A 21,247-nucleotide genomic window follows, 5' to 3' on the forward strand; every position below is an offset into this window, starting at 1 on the left:
GAGAAAACTGAATGGAGCTAGCCCCCAAAACAAGCATAAGCTAAAGATGTCTGCAATACAGGCCTGGTAGAGAAGACACCCTGCAACTGGTGATGCCCATGATTACCAGACTTCAAGCAGTCATTCCATGCAAAGGATATGTAACAAAATACTGAACATGACTACTTTCATTTACATTACATTGCAATGTCCCAAACATTATGGTGCCCAGAAACGGGGAGACTATGTATAAACATTGCTGTAATTTCTACATGGTGAAACCAAAATTTATAAAAATGGTCTTTATTAAAATCTGACAATGTGCACATGTGTTTTTTTTTAATTACAAATATCAAACTGTGGAGTACAGACGCAAATAAATAAATGATGGATCTTTGTCCCAAACATTATAGAGGGCACTGTAGATGAAATTCAGTGTGTCGTACTTAGAAACATTCTTCCAAGGAGACAACATGGTTCAAGCAATTTGTCAAGACCAACAAACTTAGTGAACGGAATAAACCATGATCGCTAAACCTTGGTATATAGCAGGACAGCAACAAACCTTCCTCAATCAACAATGATTTGTTGATTGAGGAATAAAAATGATTTGTTGGTTTTCACCTAATTGCTGTCATACAATTCAATTTTGCTTTTGGAAAACAGGTAGCATATTCCTGAGATAACAACATCACTGTAAGACTTAACTGGGAGAAATCAATGATTAAATAGGAAGTTGACTTCCTCGTGTTCACTTACTATCTATTAAGGGCCTTATAAATAAGTAAATATGATTATTATTTGAGATCGTGCTCAAAGATTTCCACTTTGAATAAGATATATTTATCTTAGTGTGTTGAGATATCAGTTTAGATTGTGAGGTCAAACTCTGAGGTTAGATCATATCTGCAATTTTATCACTTTTATTGTGGGATTTTTCTCTATGTAACTCGAAATACATTTTCTTGTGTTAATGTTCAATAATGATAATGAATTATCCTTTCTTCATCTATTTGTTTCCAAATTACCTGATTTTACACTGGTCTCAACATGACAGTGGATGGGGACACAATAAATCACAAATGCTGGAATATTGAACAAGACACAAAGTGCTGGAAGAAGTTGACAGGACCTGTAGCATCAGTGGTGCAAGCGTAGACTCAGCAACCTTTTCGCTGAACACTCGCACTTGGTCTGCCAAGGCCTACTGCTAATCTCCCAATTGCTAACCATTTTAACTCCCTTTCCATTTCCATACTGACTTTTTGTCCTGGGCCTCCACCATTGCCAGAGTGAGGCACGCAAACTGGAGGAACAGTACCTCTTATTCCATTAGGGTAGTTTATAATCTAATGGTATGAACATTGAATTCTCCAATTTTAGGAAACTAACCTCAACCCTCCCTCCCCTTTTCTTTCTCTCTCTGCCCTCAACCCCACCCCCACCCCTCTTCCCCTTCCCAGTGTCCCAGCTATTCAGATGCAAGGAACTGCAGGTGCTGGAACCTTGAGAAAAACACAAAATGCTGGAGTAACTCAGCATGTCAGGCAGCATCTATGGGGGGAATAGATGGGCAATGTTTTGGACCCTTCTTCAGACTGGATAAGCCTACAACATTTAATAAGTAAATAAATTAGCATTTAAATTACCGAGGCATAGAAAGCACTGCCAAGTGCTGAAAGATGATATTGATACAGATAGGCGCTACTAGTGGGCCAAATGGCCTATTTCAATTCCGTGTGGCTCCAACTTTGCAATTTTGATCTTCAAAGACCCTTTTGTTTGATTTACCAAATCCTGTGCTGACACAGCTCTCATCAAGATATGGCTCAGTGGAAAGAGCACCATGTTTTCCATGTGCGTAGGAAGGAACTGCAGATGCTGATTTAAACCAAAGATAGATACAAAAAGCTGGAGTAACACAGCGGGACAGTCAGCATCTAATGGGTGACGTTTCGGGACGAGACCCTTCTTCAGACTGGTTAGGGATAAGGGAAATGAGATATAGACGATGATGTGGAGAGATAAAGAACAATGAATGAAAGATATGCAAAAACGTAATGATAATAAAGGAACATTGTTAGCTGTTTGTTGGGTGAAAACAGGAAGTTAGTGTGACTTGGGTGGGGGAGGGATAGAGAGGGAATGCCATGGCTACCTGAAGTTAGCTGTTCCTCCAACTTCCGTTTAGCCACACTCTGACAATGGAGGAGACCTAGGACAGAAATGTCTGTGTGGGAATGGGAAGGAGAATTAAAGTGTTTAGCAACCAAGAGATCAGATTGGTTCACGCGGGCTGAGCGAAGGTGTTCAGAGAAAAGATCGTCCCATCTACGTTTGGTCTCGCCGATGTATAGGAGTCATATCTTGAATAACGGAAACAGTAGATGAGGTTGTAGGAGGTGTAAGTGAACCTCTGCCTACACTGAAAGGACTGTCGGGGTCCCTGGACAGAGTTGGGACCCTAGACAGAGGTATAGGGACTGGGAACATTTTCCATGGTCTCGCAATCAACCATTATTGTTATAGGGTAGCATTGTGCAGCCAGGGTAGGACGATGGATGACATTGTTCTTAACGATAATGAAAGCCCATTCACCTGAATCCTTCGATGAACAGTGAATGCTGTTTTAGAGTTTGGCCTCTCTGTATGGGAAAGATTGTTCACAAGCCGCAGCATGATTGCTAAAGTCGGGCCACCTTGGTTTGGCAGAGTGGTTGTGGTACCTCTGAAGATTAGCTCTATTCCCACCACAAGAGGTTTGTTGGAGGCGAGGTGCAACGTTGCAACCTAAAAGCCGTGTAATTTTGCCCGGCTTGGCAAGCGAAGGAAAGCTTGGCATCCTCCATGGCCAGAGTGAGGTCCACTGTAAATTGGAGGAGCAGCACCTCATATTTCGCTTGGGTAGTTTACGCCCCAGCGGTATGAACATTGACTTCTCCAATTTCAGGTAGTCCCTGTTTTCTCCTCCCCTTCCCAGCTCTCCCTCAGCCCATTGTCTCCACTTCTTCCTTTTTTCTTCCCGCCCCGCCCTCACATCAGTCTGAAGAAGGGTCTCGACCCGAAACATCACCTATTTCCTTCACTCCATAGATGCTGCCTCACTCGTTGAGTTTCTCCCGCATTTTTGTCTACCTGAGATACTGTATTATAATTTTGCTGCATGCCATTGTGATATATATTGAATCCTTTATTTGTCATTCAGACCTTTCGGTCTGAACGAAATGCTGTTGCCTGCAGCCATACATGTAATAATAACAAAACACAATAAACACAAATTAACATCCACCACAGTGAGTTCACCAAACACTTCCTCACTGTGATGGAGGCAAAAGTCTTAGAGTTACTGTCTCTTCCCTCCTCTTCTCCCTCTGCGCCGAGGCGATACCCCACCGGGCGATGGCATCAGTCCCACGGTTCAAGCTCCGCGGCCCGGGGGGTGGTCGAAGCTGCCCGCAGCTGTTACAACGGGTGCTCCGGAAAACAGGCACCAGCCTGTGACCTGCGAGCTCCCGACATTGTCCTCCATTGGCCCGCGGCCGAGCCCCGGATCCAGGTCGCCGCCGCCAGAACGCCGCCTCAGCCGCCGTAGCACCGTCTCCGCTCCGCACCGGGCCGCCCACAAGGCAGCGTCTCAGCCCCGCACCGGGCTGCTCACACGGGAGCGCCTTCCAGCCGGTAGCCGTGCCGGCCGCACAGGAGTGTCTCAGCACCGCACCGTTCACCCTCACCGGAGCGCCGAGTCGTGCCGCTACCCGGAAGTCGCCACAGCTCGAAGACGGCCAGCCTCGCGTTGGTGAGTCCTGGCTGGCTCTACCTCCGGACCCTCGAGGTCGGTCGCAGGTTGGAGGCCGCCAGCTCCGCCATTAGGCCTCAGCGCAGACGGGGGAAGAGAAGGGGGATACGCCAAAAAGTCGCATTCCCCCGAAGGGAGAGACAGAAAGCTCTGTTTCACCCTCCCCCCACACACATAACACCACCTAATAACCAAAAAAATTACTAAACTAGACAAAAAAAAACGACATAAAAAGTAAAAACAGACAGACTGCAGGCGAGCCGCAGCTGTATCACAGCGCCGCCACTTGTCTTGATTGGTGAATATGTTTAGTTTGTGACTTTATTTGAAGCAGAAATAATATGTGAATGTTTCATTGAGCATTAATCCGACTGGTAACTACGCACTTCATCCGAGCACATTATCGCACGCGTCATTCAAGCCGTCTTAAATGACCACCTAAACTGTCATTCGGCAACCTAAAAAGCTGCCTAGGTTGCCCAGCTGGCAACAGCAAAAACAAGTTAAGTGAGAGCCCTGAGGAAAGAATCCGAACCAAGGTCTCCAGAGTCCGGGGAAGGGTCTCGACCCGAAATGTCACCTATTCCTTTCTCCCCAAAGATGCTGCCTGTCCCGCTGAGTTACTCCGGCACTTTGTGTCTATCTTTGAAAGTATCAGTTAATCCACCCAACTCACTGCCTGGGGACCAGGTTGATGAGCACCCGCGCGCGCCCCCGCCTCCTTAACGGCTGCTCCGCCTCGCGCGCGTACTGATCCGTGCGCGTTCACGCCACGCGCGTGCACTGTTCAGAGGCGCGTTCCCGCCCCGCGCGTGCACTGTTCAGAGGCGCGTTCACGCCCCGCGCGTGCACTGACCCGAGGCGAGTGTCCGCTGGAGACGGGAGGAGGAGGAGGAGGCGCCTGCGCCGGCAGCAGCAGCAGCAGCAACGGGTCAGCGGGCCGACGGTTGGCGACTCTCCCCTCCCTCCGGCACCTGGCGCGATGTCGGTGCTGCGGCGCGGCCACGGGGCGTCCGTGGAGGAGGAGGAGGAGGAGGAGGTGGTGATGGAGGTCGAGGCCAGTCCCTTGGTCCTGTCCGCGACGGCGGACGAGCCGCTGCAGTCGGGTGGCAGCCGGCAACGGGAGCGGGAGCGGGGGCATCCCACTCACGGCGGGCTGCAGTCGTCGCACCGGCTGCTGGCGTACAGCGATGCGCTGATCTCTATCGTAGCCACTGTCATGGTAAGAGGGGCAGTGCCAGGCATCAGTAGGGTTGAGCTGCGTTTCAGTTCTGATTTAAATCGATGCGTAGGCAGAACAAGCAGCGACGCAGCCTTTGCAGACGAACTTCCGCATAACCAAGAACCATTAGCTAGGACAATTTAGAAAACATGGTTAGGAATTGACATGCACTACATGACAATAGCAAGTACAATCTTTGTGGTGAAGTCTGGAGAAGGTATTCTGTTGAACTCAGCACATCTTGATTATTGTGCCATTGCCCCAACAGAACAATCATCTTTTAAACACCCCCCCAAGTACAACATACTACTTAATTTGAAGATATGTATATTAAATACTACCAATGGACATATGATTTGAATAATATTTCGCACAGACTGGTATATTTCTCAGTAGGTAGATCTTGCCAACTCAGGAATTACCTAACTAACCCAACTAATTGTAAATCACAGGTACACAAAAATGCTGGAGAAACTCAGCAGGTGCAGCAGCATCTATGGAGCGAAGGAAATAGGCAACGTTTCGGACCGAAACCCTTCTTCAGACTGATGGGGGTAAAATCACTGCGGTTAACTTAAATCTAAGGGGAAAAAGGTGCAGAGAGCATCCAATGGTATATACAAAGAATGAAACCCAGTTAATTGGCGATATACACATCTTGTTCTACAGTATAGTTCAGTACTCTACAGTCTGAAGAAGGGGCTCGACCTGAAATGTCACCCATTCCTTCTCTCCAGAGATGTTGCATGTCCCGCTGAGTTACTCCAGCATTTTGAGTCTACCTTTGCTCAACAGTAGTCAGGCAAAGTAGAGTGGGACCATGGAGAACATTTGGGCTTCAGATGATGAATCCTGATGCCTTATCTTCTGACTGGATCAAAAATATGAAGACATGTTGAAAATAATGAATAATGAAAGAAAAAATAAATAAAGTTTTAACTTAACTTTAAATGCTAGAAATTTGTTAATAACTAAGATTTAGTAAAATAAAGAAAGAATATATGCACTTTTTAGATCAGCAAATAAAATGGGTCACACACATCATATGGTGCAAAATCTCTGGGTTGGTACAAAATACATCTGACCCTCAGATCAGAATATCTGTGCTCTGCCTTTGGCGACAGTGGTGGATAGGAGGTCAGATGCATAAACCTCCTAACTTCTATATTTCAATGCACAGGTACAGAAGTCAGAGACAAGCTAACCCATTCATTGCAGCTAGTTGTCAGTTCACAATGGAACTGAGGGATGAAGCCAGCCCATACTGTAGAATATGTGTTCAATGGTGGCATAGTGGTTCATTTATAAGCATACAATTATGATTTTTTACTATAATGTCATTGAGGATACATGTCTTCAATTTTCAAAGCAATTTTTCCAGGCGCAGTAATAGGTTGTACTGAAATGCCCATAATATGTTCCGTTAACATTTATAAGCATTTACTTAACACAAGTGTAGTGTATATAATGTAAATGGTATTACCTGCCACCAAGTTAAAGGGGGAGCAGTGTGATGTATGTGATATAATTAGCATATGTTATGTCTTGTGCGAGGGGACGCATGAGTTGGGGGAGACTCAAGGTGGCGTCCTGGAATAAAGAAGCTTGTTAGTTTACGCCTCGTATCTGAGTGTTCTTTTAAGTCAGTTCCAAGCACCCAATTACACAACAATTGGCGACGAGGATGGGATGGTTTAACAGTTTAAACAGTAGATACGGAGTTGTGTCGCAGTTGTTTGCGAGCTAGACATGAGAGGCCTGCAGATCCTTCTATGCAGGGGACTGTAGTTTAAAACATCAGCTGTACAAGTCGGCGAGTTTGTCAGGCTATCTCTATGTTGTGTCTACGTGGCAAGATGTCGTCCTTCGGATTGTTACACATTTTAGACTGAGTTTTTTTTGTCGAATTCCTCAAGCTGAATAGTACAAGTTTTAGGTGAATTGTTACACCAAAACACACAACAATTGGCGACGAGGATAAAAGAACAGAAAAGGAAAGAAGAAGAGCTGTCAAGAGTTAAAAAAAAAGTTAAAAAGAAGAGGTTGTGTTTGGAAACAAAGTGGAACGGCACCAAGCATGGAAAGATTTGGTACCAAATGTTTTTGAATTGGCGCCAAAGAAAAGAAAGGTCGGAACAGGAAGCAAGGAAAACAAGTGGGGCAGTAAGTAAGTGTCACCGAAGAACGCAGCGAAAGCTGGAAGCCTAACCAGCAGGTGTCAACTTACCTGGAACATTTTACAGGGCCGTGCAGCCACGGCAAAGGGGCAGAAGAGGCCCAGCAGCCGCCACCAACTTCGGGTGAGTTCCAGGGCCGTGTACCGTGTAGGCCACGGACAGGTCCGGTGACTGCCATCGACTTCGGACGTTTTCCAGGGTCAGGACTACTCTCCAGTTGGTGTTAGGATGGTTCAGTTGCCTGATAAAGGCTGGGAAGAAACTTCCTGAATCTTAAGGTAGGCATTTTCACCTTCTGTACCTCTTGCCTGATGGGAGAGGGGAGAAGAAGGTGAGACTCGTCCTTGATTATGCTGATGGGCTTGCCGAGGCAGCATGATGTGTAGATGGAGTCAATGGAAAGGAGGTTGGTTTGCGTGATAGTCTTGGCTGTATCCACAATTCTCTGCAATTTCTTGCGGTCATGGATGGAGCTGTTCCCAAACTATGCTGCGATGCATTCCGACAAAATGCTTACTACTGCGCATCTGCAGAGGTTGGGGACATGCCGAATTGTTGGGAACATGCTGAATTTCCTAAGCTTTCTAAGGAAGTGGAGGTGTTGGTGTGCTTTCTTGGCCATTGTTTCGATATGGCTGGCCCAGGACAAATTGCTGATGATAATTACTCCTGGGAACTTGAAGCTGTCAACCATCTCTACTTTGGCACAGCCAATGTATACCGTTTCGCTTCCTGAAGTCAATCACAATCTCCTTTGTCCTGCTGATATTGAGGGAAAGGTTGTTGTCTTGGTACCAAGTTACGAGGTTCTCAATCTCCTTCCTGTACTCTGTCTCATTATTTGATATCCAGCACACAAAGGTGGTGTCGTCTGCGAATTTGCAAATTGAGATGGATTTGTATTTGGCTACACAGTCATTGTATATAAGGAGTATAGCAGGGAGCTGAGTACGCATCCTTGTGGGGCACCAGTGTTGAGGATCATCATCGAGGATGATTTGTCACCTATCCTTACTGATTGTGGTTTGTTGGTCAGGAAGTTGATTCAGTTGCGGAGTGAGTGCTAACACCAAGTTCCACAAGTTTGGAGATAAGCTTGAATGAGATAATGGTATTGAAAGCAGAGTTGCAGACTATGAATAGGAGTCTGACTTGGGTATCTCTCTTAACCAGCTGTTCCAGGAATTAATGTAGGACAGGGAGATGCTATCAGCCCTGGACCAGTTGTGGCGGTAGGTGAATTGCAGTGGATCAAGGTGGCTTGGTAGGCTGTAGGAATGACAACACATTTCCACATTGGAGGGGAACATACAAATGGTGTTGTTTCTATGCACTGAAACCCTTGACCCTCTTAATAATAGGTCACAGGTTTTTTAGGTATCCTAGCAGCTAACCTTTGCCTATTTTATAGGTACCCTGGCAGCTAACCTGTTTTACTAGACACAATATTTATGTGACTGGACCACATGAGTTTCTGTTAAAGTTGATGGTGCGGACTTTCTTGTGGTGATGCCATTGAATGTCAAGGGTAGACGAGGAGGTTAGGCCTTCTTATATTGGAGTAATTACCTAGCACTCGACAGATACATATTTCCCTTGCCACTGATTAGCCCACAGTTGAATGTCACCTGAGTCTTCTTTTTATTTGCTTGTGGCATGGACTGTTTCATTTTTTGTAGAATCATGAATTTTGTGGAATTCATGTGCAACTGTTAGTGAACCCTCTTATTGTGAAACTGCCAATTCCGATTCTATGATGGATCGTAATTCATTGATGAAGATGATTATGCTTCAAACATTGTGTGTAGGAAGGAACTGCAGATGCTGGTTTATACCGAAGAAGGGTTCCGACCATTACATCACCTATTTTCTGCCTTTATGGGGTAACTCAAGTGTTTTCCTGGATGGCCATCGACCTCGGTTTTACCAGGACTCCTTGATGCCAGAGACAGATAAATGCTACCTTGATGTCATGGATAGTCACTCTCAGGTTATCTCAGGAATTCAGGTTCATAATTTGGACCAAGGTTTTGATAAGATCAGGGGCCAAGTGGCTTGAACAAAATCCAATCTGGAATAGGGCAGTAATTACTAGGCAGTAATTAGCCTAATTGGATTTGTCCTAACAATATTAATTGCAGACATGCTGATTTAAAACCCCCCATAATATTCTGATCCATGATTTAAAAAATAATCGCGTATAGACAATCCCTTGATTTCGAACAGTTTATTAATAGGTCACAGGTTTTTTAGGTATCCTAGCAGCTAACCTTTGCCTATTTTATAGGTACCCTGGCAGCTAACCTGTTTTACTAGACACAATATTTATGTGACTGGACCACATGAGTTTCTGTTAAAGTTGATGGTGCGGACTTTCTTGTGGTGATGCCATTGAATGTCAAGGGTAGACGAGGAGGTTAGGCCTTCTTATATTGGAGTAATTACCTAGCACTCGACAGATACATATTTCCCTTGCCACTGATTAGCCCACAGTTGAATGTCACCTGAGTCTTCTTTTTATTTGCTTGTGGCATGGACTGTTTCATTTTTTGTAGAATCATGAATTTTGTGGAATTCATGTGCAACTGTTAGTGAACCCTCTTATTGTGAAACTGCCAATTCCGATTCTATGATGGAGTAACTGTGAGTAACTCTATTTGCTAGTGCAGTTAACGATACATTCCACCATTTTGCTGATAATTCAGAATAGAACTGAGCTGAGACAAATTAGACAGAACAGAACTGAGCAATAATTAGACAAATTAGATTTGTTCCAACAATAATATTCGTTCATACGTGTCGACGTTAAAAAGAAAGTAACATTTTAGTCCATGATTTCTATTGTCAGTCTCGACAATCGTTTGATTGAATCCCTTGCTGCACATGTTTTACAAAATGCAGTGCTTACATTGCTCAATGTTAGAAAGAGGAAATTGGTCAAGCTTTCAGATTTAACATTTCACGCAATTTCCTATTATTTCCTGAAAAATGGTAGCACTTGTAAATATCCAGTGACATTAAAAATATAGAATCACACCAACCAAATAGCAGATTATATATTAACACAATATATGTAAAATATTAGTATCCAAAAATTCTCGAGCAACTAATCGGTAGCTACTTTTTGTAGTCAGTGAATGTTTTGTGAGCAGCCGGGGGAGGAGGGTGGTGGTGGATGGAAAGAAACAGTGGCTATAGGTTGTGGATGGGATTAGGTAGATGATCAAAATAAACGGTCAGATTGATGAGGTGACATTATGCTAGCGAGAACCAGGATGGTGGGGAACTTCAACACTGGGGTGCAGAAGAACGAGGTATTAGATCAGGGGTCGGCAACCTTGTTCTGCGTAGGGGCCAGGACGCATGTCTGAGCGGATGGCGGGCCACATCTATACAAGAATAAAGGGTAAGTCATTTAGAACGGAGATGAGGAAACACTTTTTCACACAGAGAGTTGTGAGCCTGTGGAATTCTCTGCCTCAGAGGGCGGTGGAGGCCGGTTCTCTGGATACTTTCAAGAGAGAGCTAGATAGGGCTCTTAAAGATAGCGAGTCAGGGGAAATGGGGAGAAGGCAGGAACGGGGTACTGATTGGGGATGATCACCCATGATCACATTGAATGGCGGTGCGGCTCGAAGGGCCGAATGGCCTACTCCTGCACCTATTGTCTATTGTGTACACCCGCCCCCATCCCGTCCCGGATGGCAGGCATCAAATCACGTGTTCACATAGATCCCGCCCCTTCGAGGACGCCACCCGGAGCACTGGCCCCTAGTTACGGGAGCTCACGAACATGGCGTACCTACGAACCATTGCCTTGGCTCTGTCCTGAAGACGGTGGCTCAAATACTCACACTCACTCGTCCCCGGCCTATTGAAAACCCCAATCTCGACAGTGAAGCCCAGACACAAGGTGCGCAGCCATGCCGGCAGCTTTGCGCAGGATGCGGTACAGCCAGAGCTCGCCGCTCAGCCGCACGCGGCGCTGCACGGCGGCTCCGTCATTGCGGCCGCCAGCACTGGCCTCCTTGCGTCACCACGCCTGGGCGCCGTGGCCTCGGGCCCGGGAGGTACCGGAGATGACGGAAGTCTGCGGGCCGGGTAATTACCGGGGAAAAAATACGTCTGCGGGCCCGATGATTTCGGGTTATGGGCCGCATTCGGCCCGGGGCCGTAGGTTGCCGACCCCTGTATTAGATTAACGGCAGAGGGGAAGGGGCCATAGAGATCAAGGCCTCCTGTGTGTGCCTGGGCCTTGCAGGTGTTGTCAGAAGCATGTTTGGGCGAGGTAGCAGCTGGGATCTTGGAACAAAGGACTCAGGAACAAATTAGGACATGGAGATGGCTTCCACTCCTGGGGGGCGGGGGGGGGGGGGGGTTATGGGATACGACAGAGTGAAGATCCTAAAGGATTAAGGGTAAATATGAACCTTTTCGATGTCAGTTTGTGACACTCTGTAGTGAAGACCTATTTGTCCAAAAGGAGGATTTACGCAGACTTTTTCCATGTAAATAAACACATGGATTCAATCTTGTAAACTTTTATTATTATCTTTTTTGTTGGTTGTTAGTAAGTACATTGTTTACTTTTCCATATGCCTCTTTAAGTAAAAAAAATGAAGCACGAGGAACAAATGTTGCACATGCACAATCCAATCATAAAACTTTAAAACTTAAAATCTTAGGAAGTTACAAACCAGGCATATCCATTGCAACAGTAACCACCACCCCTTCACCTTCCTATGCTTCTCAGCCCCGTGGTCTGCTCATCCCCTTCCTGCTAACAGATTCTAGGTGTCTACCACTCAGATAGAACTCGTATTAAAACATTATATGTATTGAATTTCTGGTCTGTTTTCCACTGCTCCACAAAAATTAATTTCACAGAAATGCCAGGTCAATAGAAACATAGAAATTAGGTGCAGGAGTAGGCCATTCGGCCCTTCGAGCCTGCACCGCCATTCAATATGATCATGGCTGATCATCCAACTCAGTATCCCGTACCTGCCTTCTCTCCATACCCTCTGATCCCCTTAGCCACAAGGGCCACATCTAACTCCCTCTTAAATATAGCCAATGAACTGGCCTCGACTACCCTCTGTGGCAGGGAGTTCCAGAGATTCACCACTCTCTGTGTGAAAAAAGTTCTTCTCATCTCGGTTTTAAAGGATTTCCCCCTTATCCTTAAGCTGTGACCCCTTGTCCTGGACTTCCCCAACATCGGGAGCAATCTTCCTGCATCTAGCCTGTCCAACCCCTTAAGAATTTTGTAAGTTTCTATAAGATCCCCTCTCAATCTCCTAAATTCTAGAGAGTAGTGTCATTCGCAAGATTCCTAAATGTCATCTTCCAAATTCCAAAACTCTGTCCAATTTACCCTGAGCAAATCAACTCCATTCCCTCTTATACTTTCTACTAAATATCTCCAATTTCTACTTCCATCTGGCACATTCTCCATATCATCTTACTGTATAATCTTAATGGTATTATTTTAATCTCATACGCTTAACTATGTTTAAAGGCAATGGTCTATATAATGGGATTGCAAGAACATCTGATCAGGCACCACACATATGCAATGTATCACGTGGGATTAAAGAGATAGTGCTGTTTTTGGTCCATAATTGACAAAGGGTTGGATGTGGAGAGTAGAGGTAGCAGTTGTATTTCTGACGAGAGGGAAGTATGTGGTAGTGTGATCTCCTTAGGGAACAAAAATTAAATGGTCTTCATTAGGAACATGAAGTAAAATTCTGAAATCAGCAGCTGATGCAAAACTTAAATAGTGAGAATGATCGCAACAGGATGTGATTACGTGTATCACGATTAGGTGAATCCACATGCCTGGTTTGATGGGTGTAAATACAGTACAATCTAATTTGAGGTGTGCAAAACAGAAGGTCCTGTTGATTGTTATTTACAAATCATTGTAAATAGCTGGGCAGTTAATGGTGGCAAATGACTACAAACAAAGTCAAGAAATTTGGTCTAAACCTTTACAAACCATTGATTAGTTCTCAGCTAAAATATATTCCTTTTTATTCTTGATTTGGTTATAAACTTTACATTGCTGGAATTGTTAAAAATGCATACTGCATGTTTTGTTACACATCTTGGTCCAATTGACCATTTTGGCCCTTTATTACTCTTTTAGTCTTTTATTTACATATGTTAAGGACAAAGCGTCCCTAAGGTACCAGGTGTCCTTTTGCTCTTATCACAGCTTATCAGATCTTTCATTTTGCAGTTACCATGTAAAACATTTTAAGTCGAGGGATTATAAATAAATTTCTAATTGTTAACATGCATTGCAAAATGTACTGTTGCAGCAGGATTTGCCCCATAGTTTTTAGGCACACCACCTATTTTCTTTCACGGTGTAATGATGAACTGATCAGACCGTAGAGGGAAAGAAAATGTACTGTCGTTTATCTGTTCATTAACCAGCACAGCTGGTGGAATACCAGAAACATTAAGCAACAATGTAATCTAGTTTTTGTTCCCAGTTTTTAACATCTTTTGGCAAAGCAATATCCACATTTAAATTTAAATTTTCTAAATTGTGTTTTCTTCCAGATTTTGCCTGTATGTCATACAAAAATTAGAACAGATCAGGTATTGTATATCTTAAAATCTGAATATATTTGTTCAAAATAATAATGTTCTGTCCATTCATGTTATTTATCTGGCTGGTGCTAATAGACAATTATTTTTTATTTTTGTTGTCTTTATGTTAGGATAAAAAACAAAATATGGAACAAATGGCAGTAATGGAATTGTGGATTTTTTCCCCTTTCTAATAAGGAAGGATAGTGGAGAAAATACACTAAATCTGCAATAGCTTTGGTACATTACTGTTACCTTTGCTGCTAAGTTAGAAATGTATGGGTTTAAGATTAATAAAACCAGAATTAATCTTAATTCAAGTTGGTGTTTCAGTGCAGCAATTCAAGGAACAGTGCATTGAAGGAAGTGGTGCTTTCAGATGAAACCTGAAAACAAAGACCCTGTACCCCCACTGGTGGACGTGAAAGCTGCAATTTCTCACCCACCGTGCTCAATCACATGACTAAATTACAGCTTACTGTTACACCTCGCTGTACACAAAATGATTTGCATTGGCAACAGTTATTATATTAAGATGGTTATTTGCTCTATTATCAATCAACTTTCTCTGGGGGTCGACATTTTTTTACAGGTTGTTACCCGGTTATGAATGTAGGACTTATCAAAAGCACTTGACTATTAAGAAAGAACAATTACTAAAGGTGGAGAGAGAAAACTAGTTCTGCCATTTGTAGGAATGAACTTATGTACATACATCATACTTTTAAACTAAATAATATAATGGGAGCTTGTTCATGTGTGGCAGTGTTCATATATGAATATGGTGGAAAGGGTACAGAGAATATTTACAACGATGTTGCCAGGGCTAGAGGGTCTGAGCTGTAGGGAGAGGTTGAGTAGGCTGGGAATCTATTCCCTGGAGCACAGGTGGATGAGGCGTGATCTTATTGAGGTGTAATAAATCATGAGGGGAATAGATCGGGTAACATAGAAACATAGAAATTAGGTGCAGGAGTAGGCCATTCGGCCCTTCGAGCCTGCACCGCCATTCAATATGATCATGGCTGATCATCCAACTCAGTATCCCGTACCTGCCTTCTCTCCATACCCTCTGATCCCCTTAGCCACAAGGGCCACATCTAACTCCCTCTTAAATATAGCCAATGAACTGGCCTCGACTACCCTCTGTGGCAGAGAGTTCCAGAGATTCACCACTCTCTGTGTGAAAAAAGTTCTTCTCATCTCGGTTTTAAAGGATTTCCCCCTTATCCTTAAGCTGTGACCCCTTGTCCTGGACTTCTCCAACATCGGGAGCAATCTTCCTGCATCTAGCCTGTGGAATCTGTATATATGTTTAAAAAAATTACCTGCAGTTCATATCAAATATGAAGCTAATTTGACTGCGATTATCGAAGTAGAACAGTACAACACAGGGACAGGCCCTTGGGCCTACAATGTCGGTGCCAAACATTTTGCCAAGTTGAACTAATCTCCTCTGCCTGCACATGATTCATATCCCTACATTCCTTGCATGTTCATGTGCCAATCTTAAAGCCTCTTCTATGCCCCTATCATATATGCCTCCACCACCACCCCTAGCTGAACATTCCAGGCATTCACTTGCCTTGCAGATCTCCTTTAACATTATCCCTCTCACCGCCTGTCGACCAGTGGCACTAACGTCTGTGGTGATGAAGTGCTTTGAGAGGTTGGTTATGGTGGATATCAACTCCTACCTCAACAAGAACCTCAACCCACGACAATTTGTCTACCGTCACAACAGGTCAAAGGAGATGGCTCTCCTCTCCGCACTGGATCACTTGGACAATAAAAACACTTATGTCACTTATAACACTTTATAACAAGAGGAATCAAATATAGGAGCAAAGAGATCCTTCTGCAGTTGTACAGAGCCCTAGTGAGACCACATGTGGAGGATTGTGTGCAGTTTTGGTCCCCTAATTTGAGGAAGGACATTCTTGCTATTGAGGGAGTGCACTGTAGGTATACAAGATTAATTCCCGGGATGGCGGGACTGTCATATGCTGAGAGAATGGAGCAGCTGGGCTTGTACACTCTGGAGTTTAGAAGGATGAGAGGGTATCTCATTGAAACATATAAGATTGTTAAGGACTTGGGCACACTAGAGGCAGTAAACATGTTCCCGATGTTAGGGGAGTGCAGAACCAGGGGCCACAGTTTAAAAATAAGGAGTAAACCATTTAGAACGGAGATGAGGAAACACATTTTCTCACAGAGAGTGGTGAGTGTGGAATTCTCTGCCTCGGAGGGCGGTGGATGCAGGTTCTCTGGATGCTTTCAAGAGAGAGCTAGATAGGGCTCTTAAAAATAGCGGAGTCAGGGGATATGGGGAGAAGGCAGGAACGAGGTACTGATTGGGGATGATCAGCCATGATCACATTGAATGGCGGTGCTGGCTTGAAGGGCTAAATGCCCTACTCCTGCACCTATTGTCTATTGTCAGGCTGTTGTTTATAGACTACAGCTCGGCGTTCAATACCATCATCCCGTCCAAGCTGGTTACGCGAGGAGGTGCGGTGATTTGGAGCACTGGTCCAAACTCGTGAGTTTAATCATCTTTTGGATTTGGAGGAGGTACAGCGGTACATTTAAACATCCTTGTGTATGGCTGCGACGCTGCAGAGATTGGTTTTAAAAGTTTCTCTGTGTTTTGGGGCTGCGGGCAGTATTATCAACAAAATGCGCAGCTCCCACTACTGTGGCTGGCATCCTGCCAGGAAACTGGCACACCGAAAGGGGGAGAACAACTTTCTGGACCTTTACAACCGCGTCCGGAACAACCCCCCCATTACTGCCTCGTTGTTGCTGACCAGGCCGGTCTGGCCTTCGTGCGGTGTTGGAGGTTTGCTGCACCGTTTCGACCTTCTTCTGTAGCCTTGGAACCTGGAGCTGATGGAGCCTCCTTTCTGTTGGCAAGACCGGCAGAGATAGGAGGCTTCCAACAACAATGACTGCAAGAAAATCCCTTTCGTTGCTGCAGGAGCAGTGAAGGCCAGCTGGGATTGTCTGCCAAACACTGCAGCTCGCCAGGGAACGCAGGTGAACCGAGATAGCCGGACGAAGAGGTGGTGACACGGCAGTTTTCTTGGGAACTGCCATTATCGTCGTTCCGAGGCAACACTACTCGCCTCCCTCACTCGAACTGTTCCATATTTGATTGTGTGCGTGGACTTGGCCTAATGCCATTTGGACTCACCACCAGGGGCACTGCACGATTGACAGCCCCGCCAACAGTCTTGTTTGTTTTTTCATCTTTTTTTCATTTTTAGTGTGTGTTTGAAGTCTGTGTAAATGTTCTCTGGTTTGTTTTATGTGGGGGGAGGGGGAGGGGAAACTTTTTTTTTCAGTTTCATCCCTTGCCGGAGATGCGATTAATTTTCGGATCGCATTCTCCGGTCGCTCTGCGGCCTACCATCGATGGAGCTGGAGGCCTCCTCGGACTGACCTTGGGCCCCACCGGGGGGCGTGGACTTGCATCGGAATCGATCCCTTGCCTGGGATCGCTCCAACCACGGCCTGTGGACTTTATATCGGGAACTCGCTGTTTCAGGAGAGGATGTCGGGAGCCCCAACGTCGCGGAAGGTTCGACCAACCCCGATACGGGGTTTGATCGTCCGGCGCGGGGGAGCTGAAATCCCCCCGATGTAGGAGCTGATCGTCTCGATGCCGAGGGCCCGCTGCTGGCTACTGGAGTCAAGATCATGCCGTCAACGGAGGGCTCAAAGCCCCCCGACCGTGGGAGAGCAAAGGGAAGAGATTGAACTTTTTTTCACCTTCCATCACAGTGAGGAATGTGGAAGAATCACTGTGATGGATGTTTATGTTAAAATGTGTTTTGTGTGTTCCGTTGCTTTTTATTTGTACGACTGACTTGGCAAATGAAATTCCTCGTGTGTTGCAAAACATACTTAGCTAATAAAGTATGATTGTGATTGTGTCTGTTTGGTATTTTGTGTAAGTGTTTTGCGCCTGATATCATGCAGGGTCAGTGTTCTGGGGGATCGGGGCCTTCCAGGAGCTATGCAAAGGCGCATGCTTCAGCTTCTTTGGGTGCTCCTCTTGGGGCCTGAATCCGCATGAAGATCGTGCCTTTTGAGCATGGGATATGGTGCTACCTGCCCCCCCCCAGATGACGCTGGAGGACTGCTCGGCAGGTTTAACCATTTCTCAACCCTGAGGGACGGGAAATATGCAGTGAGCTTCCTGCAGGAAACCCACATCATTCCAGGACAGAGTCAACCTTGCTCCTGGATTGGGGTTGTGAAGTCTTCATGAGCCACCTCAGCTCCATTTCCAGTGGGGTGGCCTTTTGGTTGGCCCTGAATTTCTGGCCAGAAATCCTAAAGGTCCAGGAACTGGTGCCAGGCCGCTTGCTTCACATGGCCATGTGCCTAGATGGTGTACCATTGCATTTTGTCGATGTTTTCCCAAGCCCGCCGTGTTGCAGACATGCCTATTCTGGGAGGTGTTTCCCCTGCTGAGCTTCATCGACCCTGGCGACTGCGTGATCCTCGGGAGAGACTTCAACTGTACCCTTGAGGAAGGAGACTGTTCCGGTATCCAGCACAGCCAGGAGTCGGTGAAGAAATTGAACGAGCTCGTGGGCTCCTTTGACTTGGTAGATCCCTGGAGGAACCTCCACCCCGACTCTAGAGCCTTCTCCAGGAGGTCAGAGGGGGGTGGTTCTCGCATCGACCGCCTGTACATTTCTTGGGCGTACGTCTCCCGCATCTCGGCGGCCTCCATGCCGTACTCAGACCACCACCTGGTGTGGGCGGAGTTCATCCCGCTGCGCACACGGAGAGGATCCGCGTACTGGAACTTTAACAACCAGCTGCGGGAGGATGGCCGCTTCTGGGACTTATTTAAGAGGTTCTGGACCACCTAGAAGAGGAAGCGGGAAGGATTTCACTCCCTGCCACTATGGTGGGAAGTGGGCAAGGCCCACATGCAGTGTTTCTGTCACCGAACCGGAAGACATCAACACAGCATTCGTTCCTTTTATGGGACCTTGTTCTCACCGGATAGCTCCAGTGGGGACGAGTGCAGTGATCTGTGGGAAGGGCTAACCACGGTCGGCCCAGAGGGTGCCCTAGACACTGGACAAAATAACCTTGGCCCTCCATCAGCTCTGAAGGGGCAAATTCCCTGGCCTGAATGGCGTGACAGCAGAGTTCCTCCGCACATTCTGGGAGATCCTGGGAGAGGACTACACCATGGTCCTGAGAGAGAGCCTGGCGATCGGAGAGATGCCCCTTTCTTGGCGAAGGGCTGTCATGGTCCTTCTGCCCAAGAAGGGCGATCTCCACCTTCTAAAGAACGGGCGCCCGGTCTTCCTCCTCTGTACTGACTACAAGGTCTTTGCAAAGGCAATGGCCAACCGTCTAGGCCCAGTGCTGGCCCAAGTGATCCACCATGACCAGTCTTACACGGTCCCGGAGCAGTTCATCCAGGACAATATCCATCTGGTCCGGGACCTGGTCTACCTGGCTCAGGAGACCGGTGTACCCACTGCCTTTCTCTCCCTCGACCAGGAGAAGGCTTTTGACAAGTGGATCACAAGTATCTGCTGAGGACTCTGCGGGTGTTTGGGTTTGAACCACTCTTTGTGGCCTGGATCCAGCTTTTATACGCCGCCGCAGAGTGCCTCATCAAAGTAAACGGATCCTTGACGGCCCCCATTCCCTTCCGCAGAGGAGTACATCAGGGCTGCCCCATGTCAGGCCAACTGTACGCAATCTGCGTGGAGCCATTCCTTAGTCAGCTTTGGAGGAAGTTGACGGGCATAGTTCTACATGAGCCGGACATGGAGGTGGTCCTCTCGGTCTACGCCGATGACGTGCTCCTCCTGGTCACCGACCCCGTTGACCTGCATAGGATGCGCGTGTGCCAATGAGTCTTCTCAGCTGCCTCCTCTGCCAGGATCAACTGGGGGAAATGTTCTGGACTCTTGGTGGGTCCCTGGCAGGTGAACTCCCTCCCGGAGGAGATGAGGTCTTTCATGTGGAGCACCACGCACTTCCTCGACCTGGGAGTCTACCCGAGTCCCGTTGCGGAGACCTGGCCGGCGAACTGGCTGGCGATGAAAGTCGTCACCTGGCTGGGGCGCTGGTCGGGTCACCTCAGTGCTTCCTCAGTCCTCCCAGGTGGCACGTGCTGGCGACGCACTTTTTCCAACTGGGCCACTGCCTTCAAGATGGTAGGCGGATCGCGATGGTGGATGTCAGCAGTGCTGTCATGCTGAGGATACCCGGCTTCTACCGGGACTTGTTGAGAGTCTGGAACCTGGTTGCCGTCGACCGGGGCCCCCACTCCACCGGTGGAGGTCAACAGCCCCAGGCATGAGAGCAGCCGGCCCTTGTCCCTTGTCCCGCCCCACCAGGTGTCAGGGGGGGGGGCTCAAACGTGTGGAGTACTTGCGGCTGAGCAAACCCCCACTCAGCCAGAAGTACGTGTTGGACCCAGGCACCGTAATCCTTCCCAGGAGCCGGTCCCACACAACTTGAGCCGCCTTTCCTCTACACCCTTCATCTCCCTCCGAGACGCAGGGAAGCGTCTCCTGTACGGGCTCCTCCTCCACACCCTGCATTTCCTTGCCCTGGTGGACGGTGTTGCCTTCTGGTCATGAGGGAGCCCCCCGATGGAGGTCCCTCTACGCAGGGATTCTCTCCCTCTACATCGGGGACCTGGGTGGAGGGTACTGCATCGAGGAGTCACTTGCAACATGTTCCTCTTACGGTTCACAGACTCGCCAGGCACCTGCCACTTTTGCGGGTTGGAACTGTCTGTACCACGTGTATATGGAGTGTGTGAGGTTGCATCCCCTGTTCCATTATCTAAAGGGGCTGCTCCTTGCCTTCTGGCTGCACTTCTCACCCACCATCCTCATCTCCGGCCACCCTGTGTGTAGGGTAGAGGGTAGGGCCGAGGATGTCCTGGATAGGTTGCTCCTGGGCTGGCCATCCGCGTCACGGTGACAGGCGGAAGAGGACTCTGCCGGAGCCGGCTGCCAGCCCCTTCTCTGGAGTTATGTCCGTGCTCGGCTGGTGTTAGAATGGGACTACGTGCTGTCCATGGGCACCCTGGGGAATTTCCGGGACCGTTGGGCACCGCGGTGGGTTGAATGCATGCTTAACAAGGATTGTAACATGGTTGTGATTTATTTGGTATATTTGTTTGTCTTGTATTATGGTGGTGGCTTCTGTTTTGTTTTATTCTATTGTAAATATTATTTTAATAATTGAATAATTTTTTGATTAAAAATAAAAGCTGGCTACCAAGCTCACGGAACTGGGTCTTTACGCATCCCTCTGCAATTGGATCGACTTCCACATCCACAGACCACAGTCTGTTCGAATTGGCAGAAATACTTCTTCCTAATTAACAATCAGTACGGGAACATCTAAAGGCTGCGTGCTCATCCCCCTGCTCTACTCACTCTATACTCATGTCTGTGTAGCCGG

General features: G+C 46.9%; 1 protein-coding gene across 1 annotated transcript in view; it reads left to right on the plus strand.

Annotated features, from left to right (window-relative positions):
- The first annotated feature begins 4,634 nt into the window (after window positions 1-4,634).
- The window catches only part of tmem175 (transmembrane protein 175), a 45,011-nt gene continuing 28,398 nt past the window's right edge, over window positions 4,635-21,247 (plus strand). Inside the window, exons 1-2 of the mRNA XM_033024078.1 lie at window positions 4,635-4,997; window positions 13,751-13,789. Coding sequence (XP_032879969.1) covers window positions 4,758-4,997; window positions 13,751-13,789 — 279 coding nt within the window. The 5' untranslated portion in view covers window positions 4,635-4,757. The remainder of the gene's footprint in view (window positions 4,998-13,750; window positions 13,790-21,247) is intronic.

Source organism: Amblyraja radiata, chromosome 1, assembly GCF_010909765.2.
Source record: "Amblyraja radiata isolate CabotCenter1 chromosome 1, sAmbRad1.1.pri, whole genome shotgun sequence".
In the NCBI taxonomy this organism is placed as follows: Eukaryota; Metazoa; Chordata; class Chondrichthyes; order Rajiformes; family Rajidae; genus Amblyraja; species Amblyraja radiata.